The sequence below is a fragment of the Ostrinia nubilalis genome, chromosome 30 (assembly GCF_963855985.1).
Source record: "Ostrinia nubilalis chromosome 30, ilOstNubi1.1, whole genome shotgun sequence".
NCBI lineage: Eukaryota > Metazoa > Arthropoda > Insecta > Lepidoptera > Crambidae > Ostrinia > Ostrinia nubilalis.
Genome location: NC_087117.1, coordinates 287,945 through 311,695, shown reverse-complemented (window position 1 = coordinate 311,695; position 23,751 = coordinate 287,945). Strand labels below are relative to the sequence as shown.

Below are 23,751 nucleotides of genomic sequence, written 5' to 3'. Positions count from 1 at the left end.
TTAATCATGGCAACACCAACTCGACTCAAGACGGGGAACTACCGAAAGATGAAGAACCAGAAGGAGTTTTTTTGTCTATGGTACCTAACGACTATGGTGTTAGTGACTCTAGCATGCCAGTCTGGTCTATACGGTGTTAGTGACCTACGTACTCTTCCAACCATAGCCCAAAGTTTACTCTGGTGCTGCGTCATAGACAAGGTAGGTTCATGAAGATGGATTACCTAAATTTCTTTAAGGATATGGCATTGTATATTTAAAATCATGAAAATTAATTAATGTAGTACCTAATGTTTAATCTAATCTTTATAAGCGCTTTTGAAAGTTATCTAAAAAACAGAATCAGAAAAAAGATAAAAGTGAAGAAAGTCAATAAAATAAATTAATATGAAAAAACGTAGGTATTTTTCATCATTTTTACGGCATAAAACGTGAATTCTTGGTAAGGATTGTTGCTTCTATTTGTTTTAATATTTTGTGCGAATTCCAATAAAAAATATAAGGAGAATTAGGGCAGATTAGAGTTTATATGAGATAAAACTAAGAATAATCTTTATGTTCAACTTTTCTACCACATTAAGATGCAAAAAACTATTGAAACTTTAGGAAAACAACATAAAAATTTAATTATTTTATAAGAATATAAATAATACCATCATCATGAACCCATTGCTACATCTGTCAGTATTTCTCAGTAGTGATTTTTTCCTATTCAGGATTGAAAAAGAATACTTTATTCAGAAAAAAAAAATACAGTACACAACATTAAACTACAAGCTATGCTGAAGAGGCGTCCGCTCAGCAATATACGCGACATAACAAGCGATCGTCGAAGCCATGTCGAGAAGCTGGTTTTCAGCGCATTGGCGTATCAAGGGTTATTTTTCGGGGGTGGCCATCGTCACCAGATCATTTTGGGGCAGTGGGCACGGCCCCCAGCTATAATACGCGCATGCAGACTTACATAAATCGTATCTGATTTACAATTTATAAGATGCCACAGTATTTTGTGCAAATAAGAAATTAATGTTTCAAAATATTTTGAAAGGAAGAATAAAGCATATTATTTATTGTAGTACCTACTATATCTACGGCGTATTAGCCGTGACTGTGTGACTTCGTGTGTGTAGAACAAGACCCCAACTCTTCCCGTGGATGTTGTAACAGGCGACAAAGGGTCAAGCATTCGAATATTAGGGCTCCCCGACCCTTGGAGCGTAGGACAAATCCTCCATTTGCCTCTGGTAAATTAAGAAGGTTGTACTCCTGCAGTGAAGACTAAAATGGCTTTAAATTTAGGCCTTTTTTGTTTGTTTTCGAGAAATATTTGACAGACACAGCACCCTCGCTAGACCGCACCACAACTAACTACCTACGCCTAGCCGTTGACTATTCACTGACCACAAAATATGGCGGAGCCTCTTCATCTGCCTATCGCTGTCTTTGGAAAGATGTCACTTTAGTGTATGTTTTGAATTAGAGATTTTTGTTTAGTTATTTAGGCTTGAGTTTGAATTGGGAATAATCATTGTATTGGATTGTTGAAATTAAGTTTTTAAGATGCTAAAAAAACTTTCTTTTCTTAGGAAATTGTTTTGTATTTGAATTTTGAAATACTAATACTAATATAGGTGAAGTTTTGATCACAACATCTTTATAATCTTTTTTGTATGACCTCAGAAGTTATTTATAATTAAATTAAGTTTAATTTATTACATACCACTTGGTTTTACTTACTTTAGATACATTATAGTTGGCTAATAATTACAAAAATATGAATATTCCCAATTCATTTCAGTAGTACTTTCATCAATTTTAATATAAACAATTTAAAATGTACAAAATTTATCAAGGACTGTTTACATTTTGTTACATAATGTACACAATCCTTTATAATTATTTCAGTTACATGAAAGAATCTTTTAAATAAATAATTAAATACTGATTACTTAAGAAAATAGAAAAAGAACTCTATGAGCCTTTAAATAGGGATGATTTATCCATAGCAAATTCTTTCATCAACTGCAACATTGATAGCCTGTTTCACAGGTTGCTGATAAAGTTTCAGTTAGTTATCTGCCATATAATGCTATCTAACAAATTAAGTTTGCTGAATACCAATATCTCAATCTGAGAAAAGTCAAAACAAACATTGTAGTTTATCTGATAGATATGTTCCTGATAGCCTATCAGGGTCCTTAGTAAATGTAACAAGAAGTTGTTAGTGTATCTGACAGATAAGTTTCAGACAGCCTTTTAGAGACTTAAAGGTAATAAGAAGCTATAGCTATAGGCAGATAATTACTTGGCAGTCCAGAAACATAAGTAATCAAAAGTATCGTTTCTGACAGATAAGTTCCAGATAAATTATCAGGGACTTATCTGTCAGATACACAACAATGTTTAAAATCAAGTTCTTTATAAGGCCCCTTTCAGTGCACTTTCAGGGTTCACCAACATTATTATCAGCAGTTATTAAAATTTTAGAGTCGCTTCTCAAGCGAAAGGTCGTGGGTTCGACTCCCGCCTTTTTTCAAGTTTTTTAAAACCGTTATCAACAATCTGTGAAACAGTCCTCCAAACCAGTCCCAACTACTCATGCGCTTACCTGTGTAACCGGATCCTTCATAATCAAGACATCGGTCACCGGTCCGAACATCGCAAAGTATTCTCTCAGCTTGTCGGAGCTGGTCTGCCAACTGAGCCCGCCCACGAAGAGCTTGCTTGGAGACGGTGATGAAGCACCAGTGGGTGGTGCTACGGATGCAGGATTGACCGGGGTCGACCGACCGGACGACGGAGACGTTTCTGTGGGCGGGAGAACTGCTTTCGTTTAACATTTTGGCGTGCCAAAATAAAATTGTAACGAAAATAAAATGGAATGGATTTTTATTGAAATTAAATGATGATCGATTTCTAAAATATTTGATAGATTTCTTTTTTTGTGTGTTCTATTCAAACAGTAGAGCAGTGTAGAGAACTGCTCTTAACATATTATGGTAAAAAAAAAATTCCAAAAAAAATATTATGAGAAAATCTGCATAGAAAATTATGTAACAAGTTCTATTGTTATTCATCTTAGATTCCAAATAAAATGGATAAAAAAATAAGTATAAGCTTGGATTTGATAAGCTAATGAGTATATTAGTAACTTTTGTCAGGGCCAGATCTACCATATGGCATGTTGGGCTTCATATGGATTCAAGGAGGCCCCAGCTAAGTCAAGTCATATATTTAACTGTCTCATTTTTTTCTATACTTTCGAGTAATTAGGTTGGCCCCTAAGTAGAATTAGCCCAGGGCCCCCTAAACTCACAGTCCGGCCCTGACTTGTCATGGTTTAAGGTGGATTCTCATGCATGTCACATATAAATACAATACAAGATGCTCACAAACATTTGACTTTGCATGGATTCAAATGGCATAATTCCAGTTAAACCTCAAACTTTAATTAAATTTCCATACACATAATATGAGTAAATAACTTTGTTTTACACAATAAATTATTAAAAACAACAGTTCAGTAGTTATCTGACATATCGATACCTCTGGGCTCAAAGGTCGTAAAGGACAAAATACCGAAAATGAGTTTTTTATACAGTTGTACTCAGAATTTAATTCTCTATCGATCTGTATATTTAGTTTGTCGAAATTCTCAAAAAAAGTGCCTTTACGACCCATCATATTTGATAAGCTAAACAGAATTCATCGTGAAAATTGGGATGTAAATACCATTTGATTTTTTAGTACAGTTGGCATGGTAGTAAAGAACAAGTAAACACAAATTTTTGGGCGTATAATGTACATGTAGAATAATCTATTGTCCTATACAACCCAAATTTTCATACCAAAGTCTAAATAATTTGTCCTTTACGCCCTTAGATTATCTAAACAAATATTTTAAAAATCTACAAAGAGAAGATATTAAAACAACTGAGTAGGTAAAAGACAATGCCGGAAATTGGCGTCTTTTTTTTTTCGCGCGGCCATCGACCTTACCTTGTTTTTTGATTACAAAATAGTGTAATAAACCAAACTTACTATGACATGTATGTATACCTCTAAACTCAGTCTGAACTGAGTTACGAGCATTAGAAGTTTGATGATTTTCATACTAGATTTGCTTTTTGCGCGCAAGTTTTGTAAGAAATTGCAACAAAATAGTGACATTGTATGTGTAAACAAACAATACCATCCATTATAGGCTCCAGACATCAGTATGGAGCAGAATCAGCGCAATAAAAAAATAGCGCAATATTTTGTTGCAATTTCTTACAAAACTTGCGCTCAAAAAGCAAATCTAGTATGAAAATCATCCAACTTCTAATGCCCGTAACTCAGTTCAGACTGAGTTTAGAGGTATACATGTCATAGTAAGTTTGGTTTATTACACTATTTTGTAATCAAAAAACAAAGTTTGGTCGATGGCCGCGCGAAAAAAAAAAGACGCCACCTTCCATACAAAATCGGGCATTGCCATTTTATAGACGTTTCATATTGTATTTAAGTATGTGCGTTTAGAACAAACGAAAGAACTAAAAAATCATCAAAAATATGTAATAAAACTATTTTAGAGTGTAACGATTATGTGATTTGTACATTAAAAAATGATGACATCTATCCACATCGGGTAAAGTAATGATGCTTTTTATTATTTCTCATATTTGATGAAATTAGGTATTTGTCAGGTAAAAGATAATTAAAAGATGATTTAACAAAATGAAAACATGCTATAAAATAACGTATTACCTAATTAAGTTAGGATAGTCATCAACAAATTTGGAAAATGAAAAAGCTAGATGAGAAAAAGAAGTCACCTTACTGTAGTACCATAAGGTGTCATTATTACACGACTACAGAAGGAGGGTTATGTTTTTTCGAGTGTATGTATGTTTTGTATGCATAAATCACACAAATGCTACGCTTTACAATTGTTTTTAATGATTTCCTAGTAATTTTGACTAACGTTCTTTTGAGTTTTGACTGTAACAATTTAATAAATAAGTCTTGTTTCTAAAGTTATTTGGATCAGCTAATAAAGTATAACTAGTAGGAAAAATATTTACGCTTAACATGGGAAAAATGTACTATAGTTGAGACTTCATGAACCAAAAAGCGTGAATGCACTTTTTTTCGAAGTTATATTTTTATATTAAAAATATTTGGCTTTTAAAAACTGTATTATGTAAGAGTAAAGTAAGTGGATATACTTTACTGGAATGAAAAACTTCCTACTTGTAAACTTACTTACCTAACATTTCTACTTTTGTACCAAGTACAATGACATAATTTCAAGCTATTATGAACAACAATGTTTAATCTATTTAGAATAATCATAGTTGGGTTTTCGTTTGTCCTTAATAATTCTATCCTATCTGCAGTATCATAAGGTCAACTGGTTGACAGACTGCCCTATAGAATTAAGTCCGCCATTTGTAGTTTTTCGAAACAATAATAATGATTAAATAAATAAAATTAAATTGGTTTCGGCTATTCGTGTAAAGTAGACATTATTATGAAGTTTTATTTAAAAACGTCATAATATTTATTTTCTAAAATCGCTCTTATATCGGAAATGGTATCTTCTAGTTCGAAGATATCAAAACTTCTGCTTGCTTAAATAATAGTTTCATAAATTGTGTGCATTAAATTTTGAAGCCACGAAAAATCATTTGATTTCATTTAAAATACTATAATTCATTAAAAATATGTGAAGAAATGGTGTATTACATATCAAATACCATAAAACATTAAATATTTAAGCTAAATTATCAATTTGCCCTTGCATAATACCTTATCTGGGTGTTCCGTTACGACCTATGAAAACCTATAAAACTCTGTAAATTGTCCTTTATTACCTTGATTTTGTAGTTTTGTAAAATAAAAATAGACTTACGCCCTGAGTAACTTGCCTAGGACGAATATTTGAGGGGTGTAAAGGTCTTTTTATTGTAATTTTGAGGGCGTAAAGGAAATCTATCTCAGTAAATACTGCCCTAGTCCAGTTTTCCAATACTTCCTCGGAAAATGCTGTGAATTCTAAGCACTTTCTTCTTAGGTCATATTTTAATAGCTCAAAAAACAAAAAAGTTATTGTCGAATAAAAAAATAAAAAATCGTTTTTTGCTTCTCCTGAAAAGTCGTACTTTGTCCTTTACGACCTTTGAGCCCAGAGGTATCGATATTAAATTATAGACTGTAACTGTTACAAATCAAAAATATTATTTTAAAATAATATCGAGTTTCTAAATGAAAGTAAACAATAATTTATTGGTAAAATCAAAGAAAATGAACCAAAACGTGCAACATTAAGTAAAGAAAATGCTCCAACAAATCAATCAAATAAAAGGGTGAATAATCTAATTAGAATCTAGTAGGCTTTGGAAGTATTTGAAGCATTTTATGTAGGTAAAAATGTCTTCATTCTACAATTTCAGACAAAGGAAATATCATTAGGTACACTTGGGTCTTCATAAATAAGATGCAAGTTTGTTTAATTCAAGTTTTTAGTTTTAAAACTTTTGAATTTCCCATTTTATTTTATAGCTGCACTTTTCCTACTGGTAAAAGGAGCTATTTGGTATCAAAATAAGAGCCAACAATTAGGGAACAATACCTGATCAAAGCATTAGATCTTGCAATAAGGATTTAATCAATTTGACTGGATTCCAAAGCTTGGGGTCAACAATCTAGCCAGTTTCGCAAAGTATGCCCAAGTTATCAAAGTTTTACATGTAAAAACTTACTGATTTGCTGCACTGCCATCTGCTGCTGTTGATGGGCGGCCGCGGCGGCGGTGGCGGCGGCGTGCGCGGCAGCCTGCGCGCTCAAGACATGTGCGGTCAGCTCGCCGCCCACCAACCCGCCGTCCAACACCTCGACGCCGCCCAGCGCACCACTGGAATACAGCCCCATCATCTTTACACGACAATCACAACACAAATGAACGGAAAACTTGAACGGTCGCGTAACCGCGAACTCTTGACGCCTTTTTGTCAACTTTCACTAGAAAAACAAAACACTGGCGGAGATTTTTCAAGCCAGTATATAACTGAATAAAAACCGACGCAATAAATGAAACCGGCCGTGAATTTGTTTGGGTTATAATAATAAAACGTTACATTTCGTATAATGCAATCATTGTGCCGCTAAATCGACGCTCCATTATTTTGCTGATTGTTTAAATTAAACAAAATTGATATCAAAACTTTTTCGTTGAAGGTGGCCATTTAAAATGTTTATTGTTTTGGTTTATGGTTTCAGTTGTTGACAGATGACAGCGCGGTAAACTGTAGAACGTAAATTCGTACGCCTACGCATTTCATTACGAGCCCAATCGATATAAAATGGGCCGAATGAATAAATTTTACGTGTGATGTTTCTAATTTAATAATTTTATTTGGAATGGAATGGTAATATGAACTTTGTAAGTTGACGTAAAGAATTCATGAACTAATTTTTCCGAATTTTGCGAACTTTTTTTAAGGAAACAACAAAAAATGTTTTTCTTTTTAACAGGTATAACAGAAAAGTCTAAATATTAAACAATGAGGTCAGTTGCTGTATATCTAATATCAGAGGTATAATGTTACCTGTAATCAACAAAGAGACTGTGGGATAAAATATAAAATTATAATGCAGCACCAGCGCGAGACGTGACGCTGAATGCATTACGACCCGTCTTAGGTTTCGTATAAAATTCATGTAAATAAATAGCGCAACAATAATTACTGCGGTTTTCCAGGTGCGACATAGCAATTTGATACGTTTACTACACCGTAAATTGCATTTTCAAAATCTTAATGAAAGTAAAATGAAGTTAGACTATTATAAAAAAAAGAAAGTTCTATTTATATTTTATAAAATGTAGCAAAACATTCCAGACCATCGTTTCTTTAAATTTGTTTAAGTATAAATAAAAAGTGTCCACGACGACGCGACGCTGTAACATTTTGGGTCTTGTGCATTTTTTTTCTTTTATAAATGTAACATGAAATAATTCATAAAAAGCATCTCTGCCATTAATTTTCCCAGAAAATTCGCAGCCAGAAAATAGTACCCACCAAAGAGATATCCCACGTTTATTGAAATGGACTCGTTCTTTTATTTTCCAGCTGCTCCACACATCTTCACGCTGCGCATTTCTTGGCAGTAAGCTGAACACATCGCTGTCTCTGTCCCACTCAAGCAATCGGTATATGCTCTCTATGTCTATAGTTACCTTTATCCCGCAAGTGTTTTCCGTATTGTTCTGGAGGGGAGTGAAAACCTTTTGTGATATCTATTTTCCTAGAGTCGGTTTTCGCAAATCAAATATTTGACGGCTTTTATGCTACGTGTTGCTGTTATTATTTAGGTCACATTCAATAGAAAAAAACGACTAACTTTAATTGTTTAACTTTAGTAGCTTACTACTTCCCTTAGGATAACATGGCAAAAACTTCGTTTTTTATAGCAATAATCTTAGAAGTAGGTAGCTGTATAAATTATGATTAATTTCCAAAATGCTTAAGTAGGGGCATGCACCATCGAATACTTTCTAAGAAATCCGCAAATTTCTTTGGATTAACATATTAAACGTCCCTTAATCCTCCGTCAGAAAGTTATGTGATAGATGTTAGGCGAAGGATCTCTTTTAACAATTCCTGACAACTATAAATCAAGGGCGGCGGGCCATTTATCTTTTTACAAGACGCAATGTCCGAGGGATTTTGGTGGCAAGACTCGTTGCCCGGAAGGAATTCTTTTAAAAGTAAATAAATAAAAACTCGCCTTAAAGCCTCAGTTACGGGACAGAAATTAAAATAAATCTTTGCAAAAGGTTACGTTTTTATAATTGAAAGAGAACTATGTACTTATTTTTGCTACATGGATTTTGAAAGTACATTAAAATAAGTAGGTACAAAATTTCAGTAACAGTAAAAGTTCAATAGATTTGTCCTCAAACTTATAAATCAAGAGCCCATCAATAGATGTCTTGTCAGACAGTGTAAGAACTAGATTACGTCCGACGCCCTTCAGACATGAAGGTACTATAAATTGCCTCCAGTTTCACCTCTGACCTACCATTTGGCGGCGAAATACTTTGTCACGACCGCCCTTTAGCAATCATTGCGGCAAATAGCTGATGGAAATTACATAATCCAATTGAAAAAAGGAGCTGTGGTGCAACTACAGGCAATCGACTGTGATAAGTACCATCTTAGAAGTTAGATTTGAAAGTTGCTCTGTGCTTCGATTATAATTTCGTTATGGTGTTCATTTATCATTTCTCTTTCTCAAAAGGACTTTAAGAAATTAAAACCCATACGTCTTAATATTCCTAGATATGGGTCCCGTTTCTGAATTAACATTTCCAGCTTGAGCGTGCTCATCTTCTACCTACTTCTTAACTTGGGTTACACCATCTTAATTTAACTTTCACAAACGTCAAGTCAGTCTAACTCTAAACAAAATACACCGGTTATCGTTATAGTTAAGGTTAAAGTTAGGCCTTACTCTTTCTACATTCTGAGTGATTAGAAGCTGAGCGCCCTCAATCCAAAAATCTCAATTCAGGAACTGGGTCTTGGTGTTCTATCTAATTCTATCTTGGTTTACATCTAACTTCTTTTCAAGTAAAAAATAAATACACCATTCGTAATGAACTTGAATACAGTCTTTGAAAACTGGAGTGTTTGTGAAAAAGGGATCTAAGATAGTAGGTAGAATAAATCGCGTAAAATAATTGTGGGGACAGGGCAACAGACGCCCACGTTCGTCTCGCACTGGCACACCTATTCCCTTCGCGTGATCGCGACCGATTGGGAAAATCTCTATTGGGTTCCTAACAATAAGGGTGAGTTTTGCAAAACTTGAAAGCAACTGTCGTGGGACCAGTGGCTTTCAAGTCTGGAATGAAAGCGCGGGGTGTGTTGAATCTATACCGCGATCCGCCCGGTCGATGACCTGCTGCGAATTAGATAAGTGATGAAAATTGTTGGGGTGAAGGAATTTATTGTAGTTGGCAAAGAGAAACTTCTAGAAATTACCAAAGGATCAAAGTTATTAGCAGTTTTTATGATAATGTTTTTTTTGGCTTAAATTAGGAATACCTAAATTAAGATTGTTTAATGTTCCAAGAAATCCAAAAGAAAATTTTAGAACTTTTTTCAAATAGATTTATGAAACTTAGCATATAAATAACTTTAATGTAATTTGATTGGGGAATATTACGGTTTATATTCATGATCTGCGAGAAATCAAGCCTTAGAATGCTGGCTATTCTATTATTTTCTTTTGTTCTTTTTAGTATAATATTTTATTTCGAATCTAAGTAAATCTTTCTTTTTATTCTTCCAAGTAATTGTTCTTCGGAATCTTATTTATTTTGTTTGGAATTTCAAATTAAAAACTGGAATATTCGGAATTTCTTGAGACTGCAGAAAAATTCTTAGTCCGTCAATATTTTCTGCCCAAGACCTTTCACCTTTCTTCCTATAACTAGAACAATATTTGACCGCTTAATCGTGCTTATTGTGTGTTTAAGCAGTTGTTAGTACCATTTTACTGCCTGCCAACCCATAATTTTTGGAAATTTTCGCCCAAGATAATGAATTAACGTTTTTTTGTATGGGAAAATCGATAGTTGATTGAGGGTGTTCATTCAGGGTGCGATGGGGTGAGGCAGGCTGGGGACGCTTGGCGCGTGCGCGGGGGCGGCGGGGCGCGGCGCCGGGCCACGCTGCCTCACACGCCTGCCGACGCCCGCCGCCGCCGCCTCGCGCGCCCGACCATATTGTCCTGTCACAGCAGTACGTGCTGGCTACTGCTGCGTCCGGACAAGCTGGTCGAGGCGTTGCACTATCATCGGAGCTGGTTCACCGAAGATCAAGATGAAGATTTGTTTTTCCCATTTTTGTGCCGTGTTTATCTGTCCACAGGAACTGGAAGTTCGGAGCAGAAGGAGCAGCTGAACTGAAAAATCAGTGTTTTATCATGTTGGCATAGTGTCCGTGTCAGTGTTGGTGTTTGTGATTACTGATTATATCAATCCGAAGTAGTTTTTGTAAAGTAAAATAATGTTGTAGTGAGATTGATGGCCCAAGCCAGAGGGTGCACGTATCGAACGGCGCTCGGCGCATGCGCGCGCCATCTTTGTGCATCTGATGGCGCTCGGCCATTTTCTCCAGGGGTTGATTCACATAAAATCTTATTAGATTCCAACCCTCTGTTTATATAAGCCCGTATTGATTTTCGGGTTCGTGCCCATTGTTAAAATTTCCTTTAAATTATAACTAGAATCAGTTGTACTGTAAATAATCTTATTATTGTTAAAGGATTTGATCAGTATCATAAGGACAGTTCAGGATTCATGAAATAATATTTTATTACAGGTTGGGCACTTTAGTACATCATTTTTTAACTAATTTATGAGACTTCCTTTCAGGTTAGATAATGACGTTTCAAACTAGTACTATTTAGATTATGTCCTTCTTATAACAAGAGTAATCCAGATGAAGTAAAATATTAACATTCAATTTCATTAATCAATAATCCGTTTTGATTGTTAAAAGTTTTAAATTGGGTCATCTAAACAATTGTTTCATTATTAGAGATTGTGTAGAATGTTGCCATTTTGAGAGTAAAAAGAGGTCATGACCTTTATTAATATTTGAGATGAGTTTTCGGGTGACAGTTGAGGCTTAAGATGAGAAATGTGGAAACCGACGACGGGCGGGCATATTGAATCTTTTCATCTTAATTGTTCACTCTTAGCTGTTTTATTATTTTTGTAAAGTAAAATATTTACGTAGTAATTAATTATATTTTTTTTATATTAGGACCTTGTGATTTATGTTAAAATAGGTAGCTAGTTAAAAGTGTTAAGAATAATAGAAAAGACTAAAGAATTTGAGTCTTGAATTTGGGATTTTGATTCGTTAACTGTTTTATCTAAATTATTAATTAATGTTTTTGATATTGAATGAATTAAATAATAATAATTAATGTCATATTTTATCTTTACGAATACAGTGCAGCTGTAGTGTCATTTTTTTTGTTTGTGATATTTTAAGGGCTAAAAGTGTAAATCCCTCACTGTAAAGGGTAAATAAATGTAAGTACAATAAAATATTATTTTATAGGTACTGTAAAGAGTAAAAGATATTAATACTCGATAGAACTGATGTGGTAACAATATTATTTATTCAGAGTAAATGGTTTCAAATTAAATGTTTTCTTTTTTGTGAACCCAACATATTCCATTAGTACCTATTTAATTTATTTTATATATTTTTTATTTTTAATAATATTCCAATTTTGCCTATTTACAAGATAGGATATTTTCAATAAATCGAATTTAAGACAGCAATTGCATAATATTTTATAATTTTTTTATTGATTATCCAAATGACTAATAACAGTGAGGTTCAAAATTTTTTTTTTCAAAAACATCGATTTTTTTAGTCTCCGACTAACTGTACCAACCTAACAAAAATGTTCCCGCCCCGGCGACATGGATACAGTGATATTCCATTAGCCGCACCCCATGACTCATCTCCAGCTAATGGTATTACACTATTCGCTCCACAATATGAGCTGCGTTATGGCTTTGTTATGGGAATGTGTAGGTATTGTGAAAACCTAGGTCGTTTCGTATTAGGCATTAATAATGTGGGGGCTTGGCATAATCAAATGGTAATTCGATGGAAAGCATCATTATAATGGACTGAAACGCCAAAACTAAATCAAGCCAAAATAAAAATAAAATCAAAAGTGTTGCTTAATAGCAATGAAAAATAAAATAATTTAAAAAGAAAGAACAACAAATACTTTATTTTAATGTATAGTATAGGTAGTTTTTATTATTTACTTCAAGCTGCAGAGAAATCATATTTTCTTTCATCTTTTTTGAAGTCGTATCCTAGCTTTTAAAAGATAAATGCTCTCCAAAAAGCATCCAACAGTGTTCCGAGTGCTTACGTCGTAAGTGATCCGTCGCTCTTTGTAAAACAACATATTTTACGCGTGAAGGACTGATGGTTCTTTCAAAGTTTTTAGCAAAAATAATTTAAACTAAAATATTATATTATTTTCAAAAAGTTATCATCATCATCTATCTACATTAAAGTGTTCTAAACTAAACTACAAAGGAAAACGAAATTATTTTACAGATTTCAGCTAAGATTTTCTATTGAAAACTAGGTGAATGATAAGCAAAAACCGTAAGTGAAATAGCCGCAAAAAATAGACAACGATCCGCGCGCGCCTAAATGGATCCCTAGATGAGGAGGCACTTTCTGTCACTTCATTAAGCCCGCCTAGTTTCTGTTTCGCTTGGTACAGTTTTTTACTCCCCCACTAAATTCGCGAATCACTTATAGAGATAGCGACCAGTCGCTTTGAAGATCCCTTCAAAGTTCTTCGTTAAAAAGAATTCAGTTCAGTCATTTGATGGCGATTGCAATGTTTAATAGAGCCACGGATGCTTCGCTATGTTATCGAAGATACTTTCAATCAACAAAAAAAAAAAAAACTCCTTGCACAGGGACAAGGAAGAAAATAGCGCGTCTATTGGTTTATTTTCTGAAAGTGTCGTCTGGGAGTGACGAGTTCTTTTTAACTAATGACGTAAGCGATCTCGAAGTTTTTCTTTGACTTTTTGCAGTTCACGCTGAATCGGCGAGATGACAAAATTATACGGCCATTGATTGAAATCGACGTTTTACGATACTTCCCATCGGAATTGTGCCAGAAAGCGTTCATTGGCGATTTCTATTTATTTTTTGCGTAAATTTTATATAATTTTATTATTCGATTCACGATTCGGTTGGTGATAAATGCTTTTGGGAATAATGTGACAAACTCATACAAAAATATTTTAAACTAAGAAATTAGGTATTCGATGATAAATCTCAGATAATAATACACTCCGAGGCTATAAATTATAAAGACGACCTTTCTCTTCTATTAAGAGTTTTTACTGGCGGCCCTAAAATCTTAATTTACAGTTTCTTTTATGACTTGAAAAGAAAGTTATTTACGAACTGAAAGGAGTATAATGAAGCTGTCAAAATAAACCGTGACTTTTTAAATATTTTTATATTATTTTTGAATTAAAACATGATTAATAGCTTCTTTTCAATTAATAATTTCGTTTAAAATATGTCAAGAGGAGAACCAAGACCCGAAAAATAATGACCCCAGTATGTAGTTTTAATAAAATAATATTTTTTTATAATACACAATTTAATTACATATTTAATAAATTCAGGGGCCTTATTAAGGCGTTGCCCTGTAATCTGAGTTTTCACCGATCACAATAGGCGGACTAACTCCGGAACAAAAGAGGTAATGAACAGGCGTCACCCCTGCCCATAATTCACCCGTGTACGCGTCACGAGCAAACACCCGACAAAAGGCTGTCTTTCAGCAGTTTTTAGCATTACGCTTGATTAAGCTGGTCCCAAGAGCGTATTCAGTTAGAAATTAGAATTTCTCAAGATTTTAGATTAAGAACTTCTTTTTTTACAGACAATTTCTATGAAAAAAATAATACCTATAATGAGCTTTAGCAAGTTTTCTGACTTTTCTAAATTAATGGCTGGACGCTTCAACGATTTCTTATAAGCATTCGAGTCTATTCTAGGTGAGCACTATAAATGAATCATTTATGCAATAATTTCATTATTTTATAAACTATACTGACGAGGAATGCAAACACAAAGACAGTGTTGTTTCTTATTGATATGATTCAGAACTGAGTTATTAATAATGGGTTAGCGCTGAGACGTAAACTTTCATCTAAAGAAATTATTATTATCAAGAAATTCTTATGGATGATAAAATTTTAACCATCCCACCCCATTATAAATCGTTTCCTTTATCGCTTAACACTTGACTTAAGATAAATACGAGCAAATAATGCACTTGTCAGCCACTTTATGGGTCCCCATATTTATTCAAGTGCGCCTGCATTTTACGACCGCAGCGGCGACAAGGCCCACAGATAATCTATATAATATTCACCCCCTGTCATAGAGCGACCTGCGTTTGATACGCGGTTTAATAGCGCAGAAATGACCGGAGTTGTTCTCGACGCGGATTTATGCTCTATCAGGGATTATGCGACGGTTGGGTTGACTTTAAATGTCGCCACCAAAGGCCGCGCCGGTCAGACATCGTTATATGATTGATATTGAACGCACGAAAAACAGTTACGTTCTACGGGGTTTATGATTTTCGGATTGTTTTTATTGGAAGAATTACTCGATGTTGGCTAAGGAATAAATCTGATAAAGCCTGTTTAAAACTCGAAGGAGGTTTTATTTACAACATTTCCGAATTCCCTTTTTAATCACGACTTAAATAACGACCATTGTAATTTCCTGTTCTGTTTTTTAATGACAACATCGACAACGAACATAATGTTTCGTGATCGTACAGAAAATTGGGGAAAAATAGGGCAATGTTCCCTAAACGTTCATATTGCTTTGACATAAAAGTTTGGCGGGAAAACGCGCTAAGTTCTTGTGTACTTTGGGTTTATTTACGACACTGCCTAATGGTTGCTCCAGAAAATGAACCTCGTAATTTCGATCGAGTTTGATAGCGAATGAATTTGTAATGTTCAGGCATTATTTATTTATGAGGTGAAGGGCTCTAGGTGTCTTAAGCTGACCGAAGGTACACCAGTTAAGTTACGTCATTATTAATAAAGAACGGAAAACGAAAAAAAGTAATACATTACCTAAGTATGTATTGTTTGGTTTTTTGATTGAATCTAATCAACGTAACTACAGCAAATATCTGAAAAACTTATCTAGGGCTTATGTCTAGGGATACCACCTCCTTCCCGATTTCCATTATTAAGTTAGGAGTGAGTTCTGGACTTTACCTGTAACAAGAAAAGATATAAAATTAGAAAAACAGAAAAAAGAAAAAGCTTCAGTTTTCCAAAAGTTGTCGTAAACAGCGACACCTATCCGCAAAGGAAAGCAAACACAATGGTTCGCAGCGCTCCCGCAAGAGAGTTAGTACAGCAGCCCTCTAAGAGATGGCGCTACGTGCAATCGCGGAAGGAATGCTGAAATTTCATCGATTCGCCCCCAGGGGTTGGGGGGCTTTTTGTTTGGGAGACAATCAGGGAATTTGTAGGGAGAAATATACTGTTATTGGCGCTCGGATACAATTTATTGGCGTATTCGGAATGGCGCTCGTAATATTTTCTTGGAAGTTCTTAAGTTTATGTCACAGAGCTCTTGTAACTTTTGCGTCAGAGCAAATACAGTTTAACCTTACTTAAACAGTCTGTGGGTGTAGCTATGTTTTAGTATTGTGGTTCAACATGACTGTTAACAAGAATAGTAAATGAATCCATTGTCTGAAACTCTACAACAGAAACCTTAGTAAAGAAAACTTTACTTAATCGTTACTAACGATTCGTAAGAAGACACTGAAACCTTCATCGTCAATGTATATTTTTTGATTGTTTACTTACTAGTAGTACTAACCTTATTATTTAATATTATTATGTAACCTTGTTGGTGTTCAAATAAATAAATAAATAAATAAATTATTAAATTAGGTATGTATGTATGTAGTTATATACTATGTACACATAGTGTTAACTATCAATTTCCGTTTTTGCTCTCGCTCTCATCAAATGGTGATTCTTTGTCAGTGGCGGCGTAAGGCGTAGGCGACGTGGGCCACCGCCTACGGCCTCGCGGAACAAGGGGCCTCGCGCATCAAAAATTTTGAAAAAATGTATACAAGGTGGAGATGACAATATCACAATACGACAATAAATGCAAACATTGACTATTAAATATAAATTCTTGATAGCTAAACAATGTATGTAGTTAAAAAAATATATTTTTTTCCAAACAAATTCAGCCATAATCAGGCAACAACACGGTTTTAAGTGACGAACATTATTCTTTGGCGCAATATTCCTTTAAAAATAATCACTGAATCAAGAAATCAGAAACTGTCAATGAATAGACACGTTTTTTTTTTTTTTATAAAATCCGTCTTCAGGTCGCCACAGAACAAGGCCTCGCGAAATCTGTCTTGCCCACATCAAATTTAGGTCTTGCCCCGCCACTGTTCTTTGTGATAGAACGAGACGACATGGTCAAAATCTTTATTGTTTTTTGTTTTAGTTCAATTTAGTAACAATAATAAATTAATCGCAATATTTTCTGTGCGACAAATAATGATGTCCACCAATTTAAATTCCATTCCACTGGAACTGAAATTTTCGTAACTTTTTATGACGTTCCAAAAATTTTAATTGTTCAAAAAATGTTGTAACAAACACGCAATGTTTCACGCAAAGGGACAATATGCGACAACATCAAACAAAACAATGTGTAGGAAACAATTCGTGAAGCGTTATTGTTCTAGGCCTTTTTTGGTTGAAAACGTTTGACTTAATTTTCGCGCCAAAAATGACAGATTTTTTTGTTTTATTTTAAGGTAGATATTTATCATTTTTAAAGATTTTTAATTTGGCTATGTGCAAATTCTTTGTAGACCCTTTTTAGGGCATTTACACGTCCTAAATGTAGACCCACCACCAGCCTACAAGTGAAGAAAACTCAGTCATAAGTTTAGTCAGACATCAACTAGGTAAGTAGTTTAGGGACAAAACTGAAAATTTTCCAATGTTTTGATGAAATTTTTCCAATGTCTTCGATTAAATTCTTATAATTTTCCAATATTGATAGTGAAATTCTGTAAAATTTCCACTGTTTTTTGTAAATATTTTATTAAATATTTATTCTGCTATTCAAGAGTCAGGACGGAGACAAAAATACTTGAACAAATCAAAAACCTCGAGTTTTAAGTGTTCGAATAAACTCGATTTTGTTTCAAAATCAAAAATCAAAAATCAAAATCAAAAATATTTATTCAGTTTAGACCACAAGTGGCACTTATGAACGTCAATAGAAAATAATAAAAAAAAGAAAAGGTAGCCCTTATGGGGCACTTTACATGTCTCCTTATCTTTTGGGCCCTACCAGCGCTTCGAGACAAACATATGGCAAGTGCTGAGAAGAAACGCCGGAACAAACTCAGTCACCACTTATTGCCAGGAATTATCTAACGGTAAGAATTGTCAAATTTAAGTACATCAAATATGTGCAGACTGAACTGACCACGCATCCTTGTCATCAATATAGTCTCGAACCTTGTAGTACCCTTTGGACATAAGGGTATTTTTTATATGTATCTTAAATTTGTTTATTGGCAATTCGACAAGGTTGTGTGGTATTTTTGTTTTATTTATATATCTATATAAAGATTAGGTAGGGTCATGTCACCTGTTTTCGTCCATCGCTTTATTTGCGAGCAAAAAAGACGGATCTATCTTGTGAAAAATACTTGAGTACCTGTACACCACATTCAGAGACGCGAGTGCAGAGGTGACTTAACGCTGTAATTTCGTAGTTTTGGTACTCATATTGGACATGAGCGTTTACAATTAAATCGTCATTGCACGGCATAATTAATTGCTCGCTCGCTCCGCTCATAACGCGTGATGAATGGCCTGGCTGACGAGGGACAAGCTGGCCTTAGGGCGGGGACTCACTGACAGCGGGGAGAAATATTACACACTATTTATTTATTTAAAAGTTAGTTATTCGAAAGTTAGGATTTCGTAGTTAGGTTTTGGTAATTTAGGTTTTCAAACGTTAGGTTTTCGTAAGTTATGTTTTCGATAGTTACGTTTTCGCACGTTAGGTTTTCGAACAGTAAAATGATTCCAAAACGAGACCATTGCCTCGTTTTGTTAAAAAGTTTTGAGTTCTTATGTAGAGAAAACTTCTAACTCTACAAGCCCTAAATAAACAACCTCTATACCTTCTTTATTAAAAATATTTGTTATGGCCGTTTCGAACACTGAGAGACAAGAGTTACTTTCGCATTTTTAATAATACTTAATATTGAAAAATTGAAGGTCTAGTATGCCGTTAATATGGTTGGATAGTATAGATGGGTATCTTTTTAACTCGCTAAACTTGAGACCAAGTCCTCTAGCGAGTAGAGTGTGGAGTTTGGAACTGGCTGCGATTGTCGTCAAGTTGTGACGTTGAGTTGAGTTCTGACTGTTATCAGTATGGTTGATTGAACTTGCTCGGGGTTGAGTGGCATATAAACGTTAGTGAAAAAATAGGGGTTGACTGAGCTGCTGGGATCTTAGGGCTTGTTCCCTATACACCCCGGATACACCCCGTTTTTTTGCAGGCACTGTTTTTTGTAGTTGTACTTTTTTTTGCAGTCCAGTTTTGCGAGATCCTCCATTTCTACTAACCATAGGATCATTGTTGTCTTAAAATAAATAAATTGAATTGAATTACGTACCTACTGGATTGCCGTGGGAAGGAGCTCTGAGCTGGGCGACTACATAATATGCTTTATCTTACTATAATATAATAATTTGCATTTAAATAACATGATAGGTATAATAAATCATAAGTCTATAGTTACACGTATCCCATAAGCGTCAGGTGTCAAAAATTAGGAAGATGGCGCGTGACATCGAGTGGACGTTCAAAATGGCCGCCACCGTCGATTAGAATATTTTTCACATTATCAACAGGTGCGAGGGTTTTTAGGGAAACCCCAGATATTTACATATTGGTCAATGTACGGGATTGATGACCATTCGGGCGGTCAAGGTAGATTTATTGCTTTTGGAAAATATTTAATTTTGGTATAGACGATAGGTTAACTTACCTTAGGTAACTTTGAATTTCAAAAATTCTAAGTACCTGACCATTAATTTTTAAAAATACGTAGGATAGGACATAAAATATGCATACATTTTATTTATTTATTTATTATTTAAAAATACTCATGGGTAAAAGATATTGAATTATGAGGTAACATTTAAGTACCTAATTCATTCCTTAAATTAAATAGATAAATCCTTAAATTTCATAGATTAAAGTTCAGTAAAATCTACCAAATATCTGCAAGACCAATTTTATTAAACCAAATTATTACACAAATAAAAGTTTGATTTGATTTTTTAATTTGTAATGAAACGACTGATCTAATACGAATGGCTATCATGAAGATGTCTTTAACTTCAATTAATTGAGGCAACTTTATTTAATTTCCTGCCTCTAATCGTTTGAAAATCCTATTCAAACAATCAGAAACTAAACTAGATTGTTATTAAACGTTTTGAATAAAAATACGGAATAAAAAAGCCCTCCAGGTTTGATTCCTTTGCTTAATAGTGTTGCGTGTAGCGATTTTTATATCATACAATTGAATACGTAAAATCGATTATTACAATCGGATACAACAAAAAAACTTTATGTATTCCAGTACTAGGAAGGCCAGCGATCCACGTGGCGTCACGATGGCTTATTTATTAATGTTGAGTATTTTTAAAAATAGACGGAAAATAAATCTTTTCGTTTTAAGTAAATAAATAAATAAGTATAAAAGAAGAAAATAATTAGAGCTAAGTGCTTTTCCTTGTTTGTAAAACAATTATTAGGTAATTATTTTCTTACCCGATTGCAGAAACAGGGGTATTCACATAGTTTTTTTTATTGCTTTGTTAGCCAGAGTTAATTTTATTATCATGAGGTGGGTCATGATTATACTGAAAGCCTAAAAAAAGAGCCTCACAAAAAGAGCTAAGTTTCTTGAGATTGCTTCTTCTCTGCACTAGGTCTGCAGTAACTACGCTTAAACTACGGTACGGTAACTACGCTTAAATTGACACTGGAACGTGTTACAGCGCTTTTTAAAAGCCTATTTATGACTATAATATCTGTTATCAGCGACTAAGATCAGTCTATCAATTGCCGGCATATTTGCTCACCGCAAGGCGTTAGCGGCACGCGCCACCATAAAGTGACCGGCACCATAACACTATGGCATGGTAAATAGGCCGTTTGCTATGGGATAGCGCGTTGTTTATTGCTAATAACTATGTTGAGGTTTATTGTGTTTGTGTCTAAGTGTAGTTGCCATTGCTGGGTGCGATCTGTTTAAGATCATTTAGATTAGCCAGTTAATTTGTCAATTTTAGTATCTAGTAATAATATTTATGTCAATTTTACCTATACTCGTATTACCTAATCGTATTATGTGCGAACTCTGTCCGTCTGTTATCTTTTCACGCATAAATCACAGAGCCGATTTAGGTGAACTTTGATAGTTTTTAAAATCTATCAGAAATAACCCAGAAAAATAGAAAACAGACAGAAAATCACAGGCGAAGCCGTCGCCAAAAGCTAGATGGCTTTAGTTTAATAAGGTTCCATGAAATTTTTAATGGCCGTGACAGTTTAATAAGAACGTAAGTCACGACGAAAATATAATTAATCAGTGGAAATGGCCTGAAAATTGGCTTCACGGATTAAAGGAGTTTCGTCGAAAATCTGGGCTCATTTAAATATTTGATTTAATAATTGGCAGTCAGCATTTTCAAAAAGGGCTATTTATGCCAACGGAAAATGTATAATTTTGGTTTTAATTGAGGTACCTACCTACCTACGAAATAGTAGCAAACTGAAATTTTACATAGTATCACAAAAAGAAACACTTTATCGGCTTAAAACTTTTTTAAAATCGGATAATTTAAATATTATTAAAATCATTACAATTAACTCATATTATTATGTTAGTTCTACCATCCCATCCTTAACAGTGTAATTTAATGGATCAAATTAAAGTAAAACTGACTTCTTTCTTACTTAATTCATAAAGTTGTCTATCCATGCCTGAACTATGGGTAGACATAACAATGCTCTTTTTCCTCCAAAATTGAATTAAAGAAGCGAGGCGGAAAAAAGGGAATCAGGTAAGGCGCAAAATATTCCGGCCACAACTATAAAAAAGAGGCCACGACTGAGAATGACAGCTCAACAAATCTAAGGTTGTAAATAGAGCGGAGTCCCGAACTAATACGTAGTAAAAAATGTTCCCGCGCCCGGCGCCGGACGGTCTGTCGCTATCGATTGTGGGACGGGACTCCAGGCGATGGGGGATTCGGGGACTTGTCCCGGGAAGACGGGGTTTTTCCCATTACCCATCACTGCAACTCCAGTATTGACAGGATTTTAAAGACGGGACTAATCTGACTTCTCTTCACCACCATTTCTTCTTCTTATTCGTTACGCTCTTGGCAGAGCGGTCGTGGTCACGTTGAGGCGTTGTTCACATCGGTTGTAGAGGCGGATACAACTCTCCGCACGATCTCCCGCCATCTCTCTCTATTGGCAGACTGTCTGGTGCAGTCACATACGCCTTCACCCACTGCCGATTTCACTTGGTCGGTCCAGTGCATTGGTGACGTCTCGTCGTATATTCTGTATTACAGACTAGCGGCAATAACAGTGTCGGTGTAGGAATGGTCGAAATCCGAGGAATGCGGATTCAAACCCCGCTACCGGACTATTGTGGTGAATCCAATTGTAACAAGGCTTACTTGGAGCGAGGGGGCTCTACTTTATTTAAAGAAATGACTAACTAACACGCAAAATTCAATTTTTCAAGCCTAGATAGGCTAGGCTTTAATTTTAAATGTCAATAAGAAGACTTAGTAAACGTAGTCTAGAAAACATAAAAGTGGTCCAAAACTAGATTGGTTTTCATAAAAAGATACTTTAAATGTTAATCTTATTTACATTCTTGGTGCTAAATATTGTGCTCTGAGATGTTTATTGTTACACCTATTAGTACAGAATTATAGTTTATGTAAATGCGATGAAAATAAAGTAAATACCTAGGTTCTCGAGTGGAGGTCGGCCAAAGAATCCAGATTGATGACTAACGATTTCTCTACGGTCACTGGATAAAAAAACGAGCATTTTTGGGAAACTTAGGCTGGGTTGCACCATCTTAATTTAACTTTGACAAACGTCAAAAATCTGTCAAACTCCATTCAATATACACCGGTTATCGTTATAGTTACGGTCAAAGTTAGGAGGTGCAACTGAGCTTTATTGTCCAGCAGTGGACTGCCATACGCTGAATTAATGACAGACTAAGGGTGGAAGAATCCCTTAAAGTATCGTCAAACGTTTAAAAATAATAAAATCGTGGTCACCGTACTGTTTACGAAAGATTTGCACCCTGTTTTCCTGGTGCCCCCATTCGGCGAACCTCAGCTCTATTCCCGAAGCCATTAGGCCCACATTGGGGTTCTGCGGGCAGTAATGAAGAAGTGAAAACGGCCGCCGGTCCATTAAGCAAGTATTGGCTATTGGAACCGGGTCCAGTGATTTCGGAGTAATTAATAAGATCTCCGAGGTTTTTAGCGCTATCAGGTCATAATATGTGGAAAAATGGAGACACCATTTTCGGCGTCTGTCGGGAAATAATTACTTACTCTCGTTTGGGAAGCCTTAGTTAATTACAAAGGTTTCTGTGATACAGAAATAGGTAGATAGATAGATAGAGATTCTAGTTAGACAATACTGCTAGAACTAAATAAGATTATTTGTGTCGCAACTAAAGGGCGCCTACTTTTCGTTTAGATCGGTAATTCATGAATGTAAGTCCTGAATCCTGATGCTAGTTTTATTACAAATTAAATTACCTATTGTAAAAGGATAGAACTAAATAATCATCTATAATTTTACCATTGTGTATCTAGCAATTAATTATTGAAATAAACATATTTGTTGAGAGGTTAGAAGCGTCAAGTGCATGTTTTTTTTAATCAAAAGTGACCATGACCATGTGACTGTGTTTTTATTGCATATAAAATAATTTGAATTTGAAAGTAATACC

At 34.8% G+C, this 23,751-nt stretch overlaps 2 protein-coding genes across 2 annotated transcripts in view; both read right to left on the bottom strand.

The window, feature by feature from the left end:
* LOC135085877 (RNA-binding protein Musashi homolog 2) overlaps window positions 1-23,751 on the bottom strand; it is a 162,801-nt gene that overhangs the window by 12,128 nt on the left and 126,922 nt on the right. The window contains exons 2-3 of the mRNA XM_063980661.1: window positions 6,747-6,898; window positions 2,609-2,823 (exon numbers count right to left, since the gene is read on the bottom strand). Coding sequence (XP_063836731.1) covers window positions 2,609-2,823; window positions 6,747-6,898 — 367 coding nt within the window. The remainder of the gene's footprint in view (window positions 1-2,608; window positions 2,824-6,746; window positions 6,899-23,751) is intronic.
* Window positions 1-23,751, bottom strand: part of LOC135086030 (GILT-like protein 1) — a 121,422-nt gene that overhangs the window by 91,046 nt on the left and 6,625 nt on the right. The window lies entirely within an intron of this gene.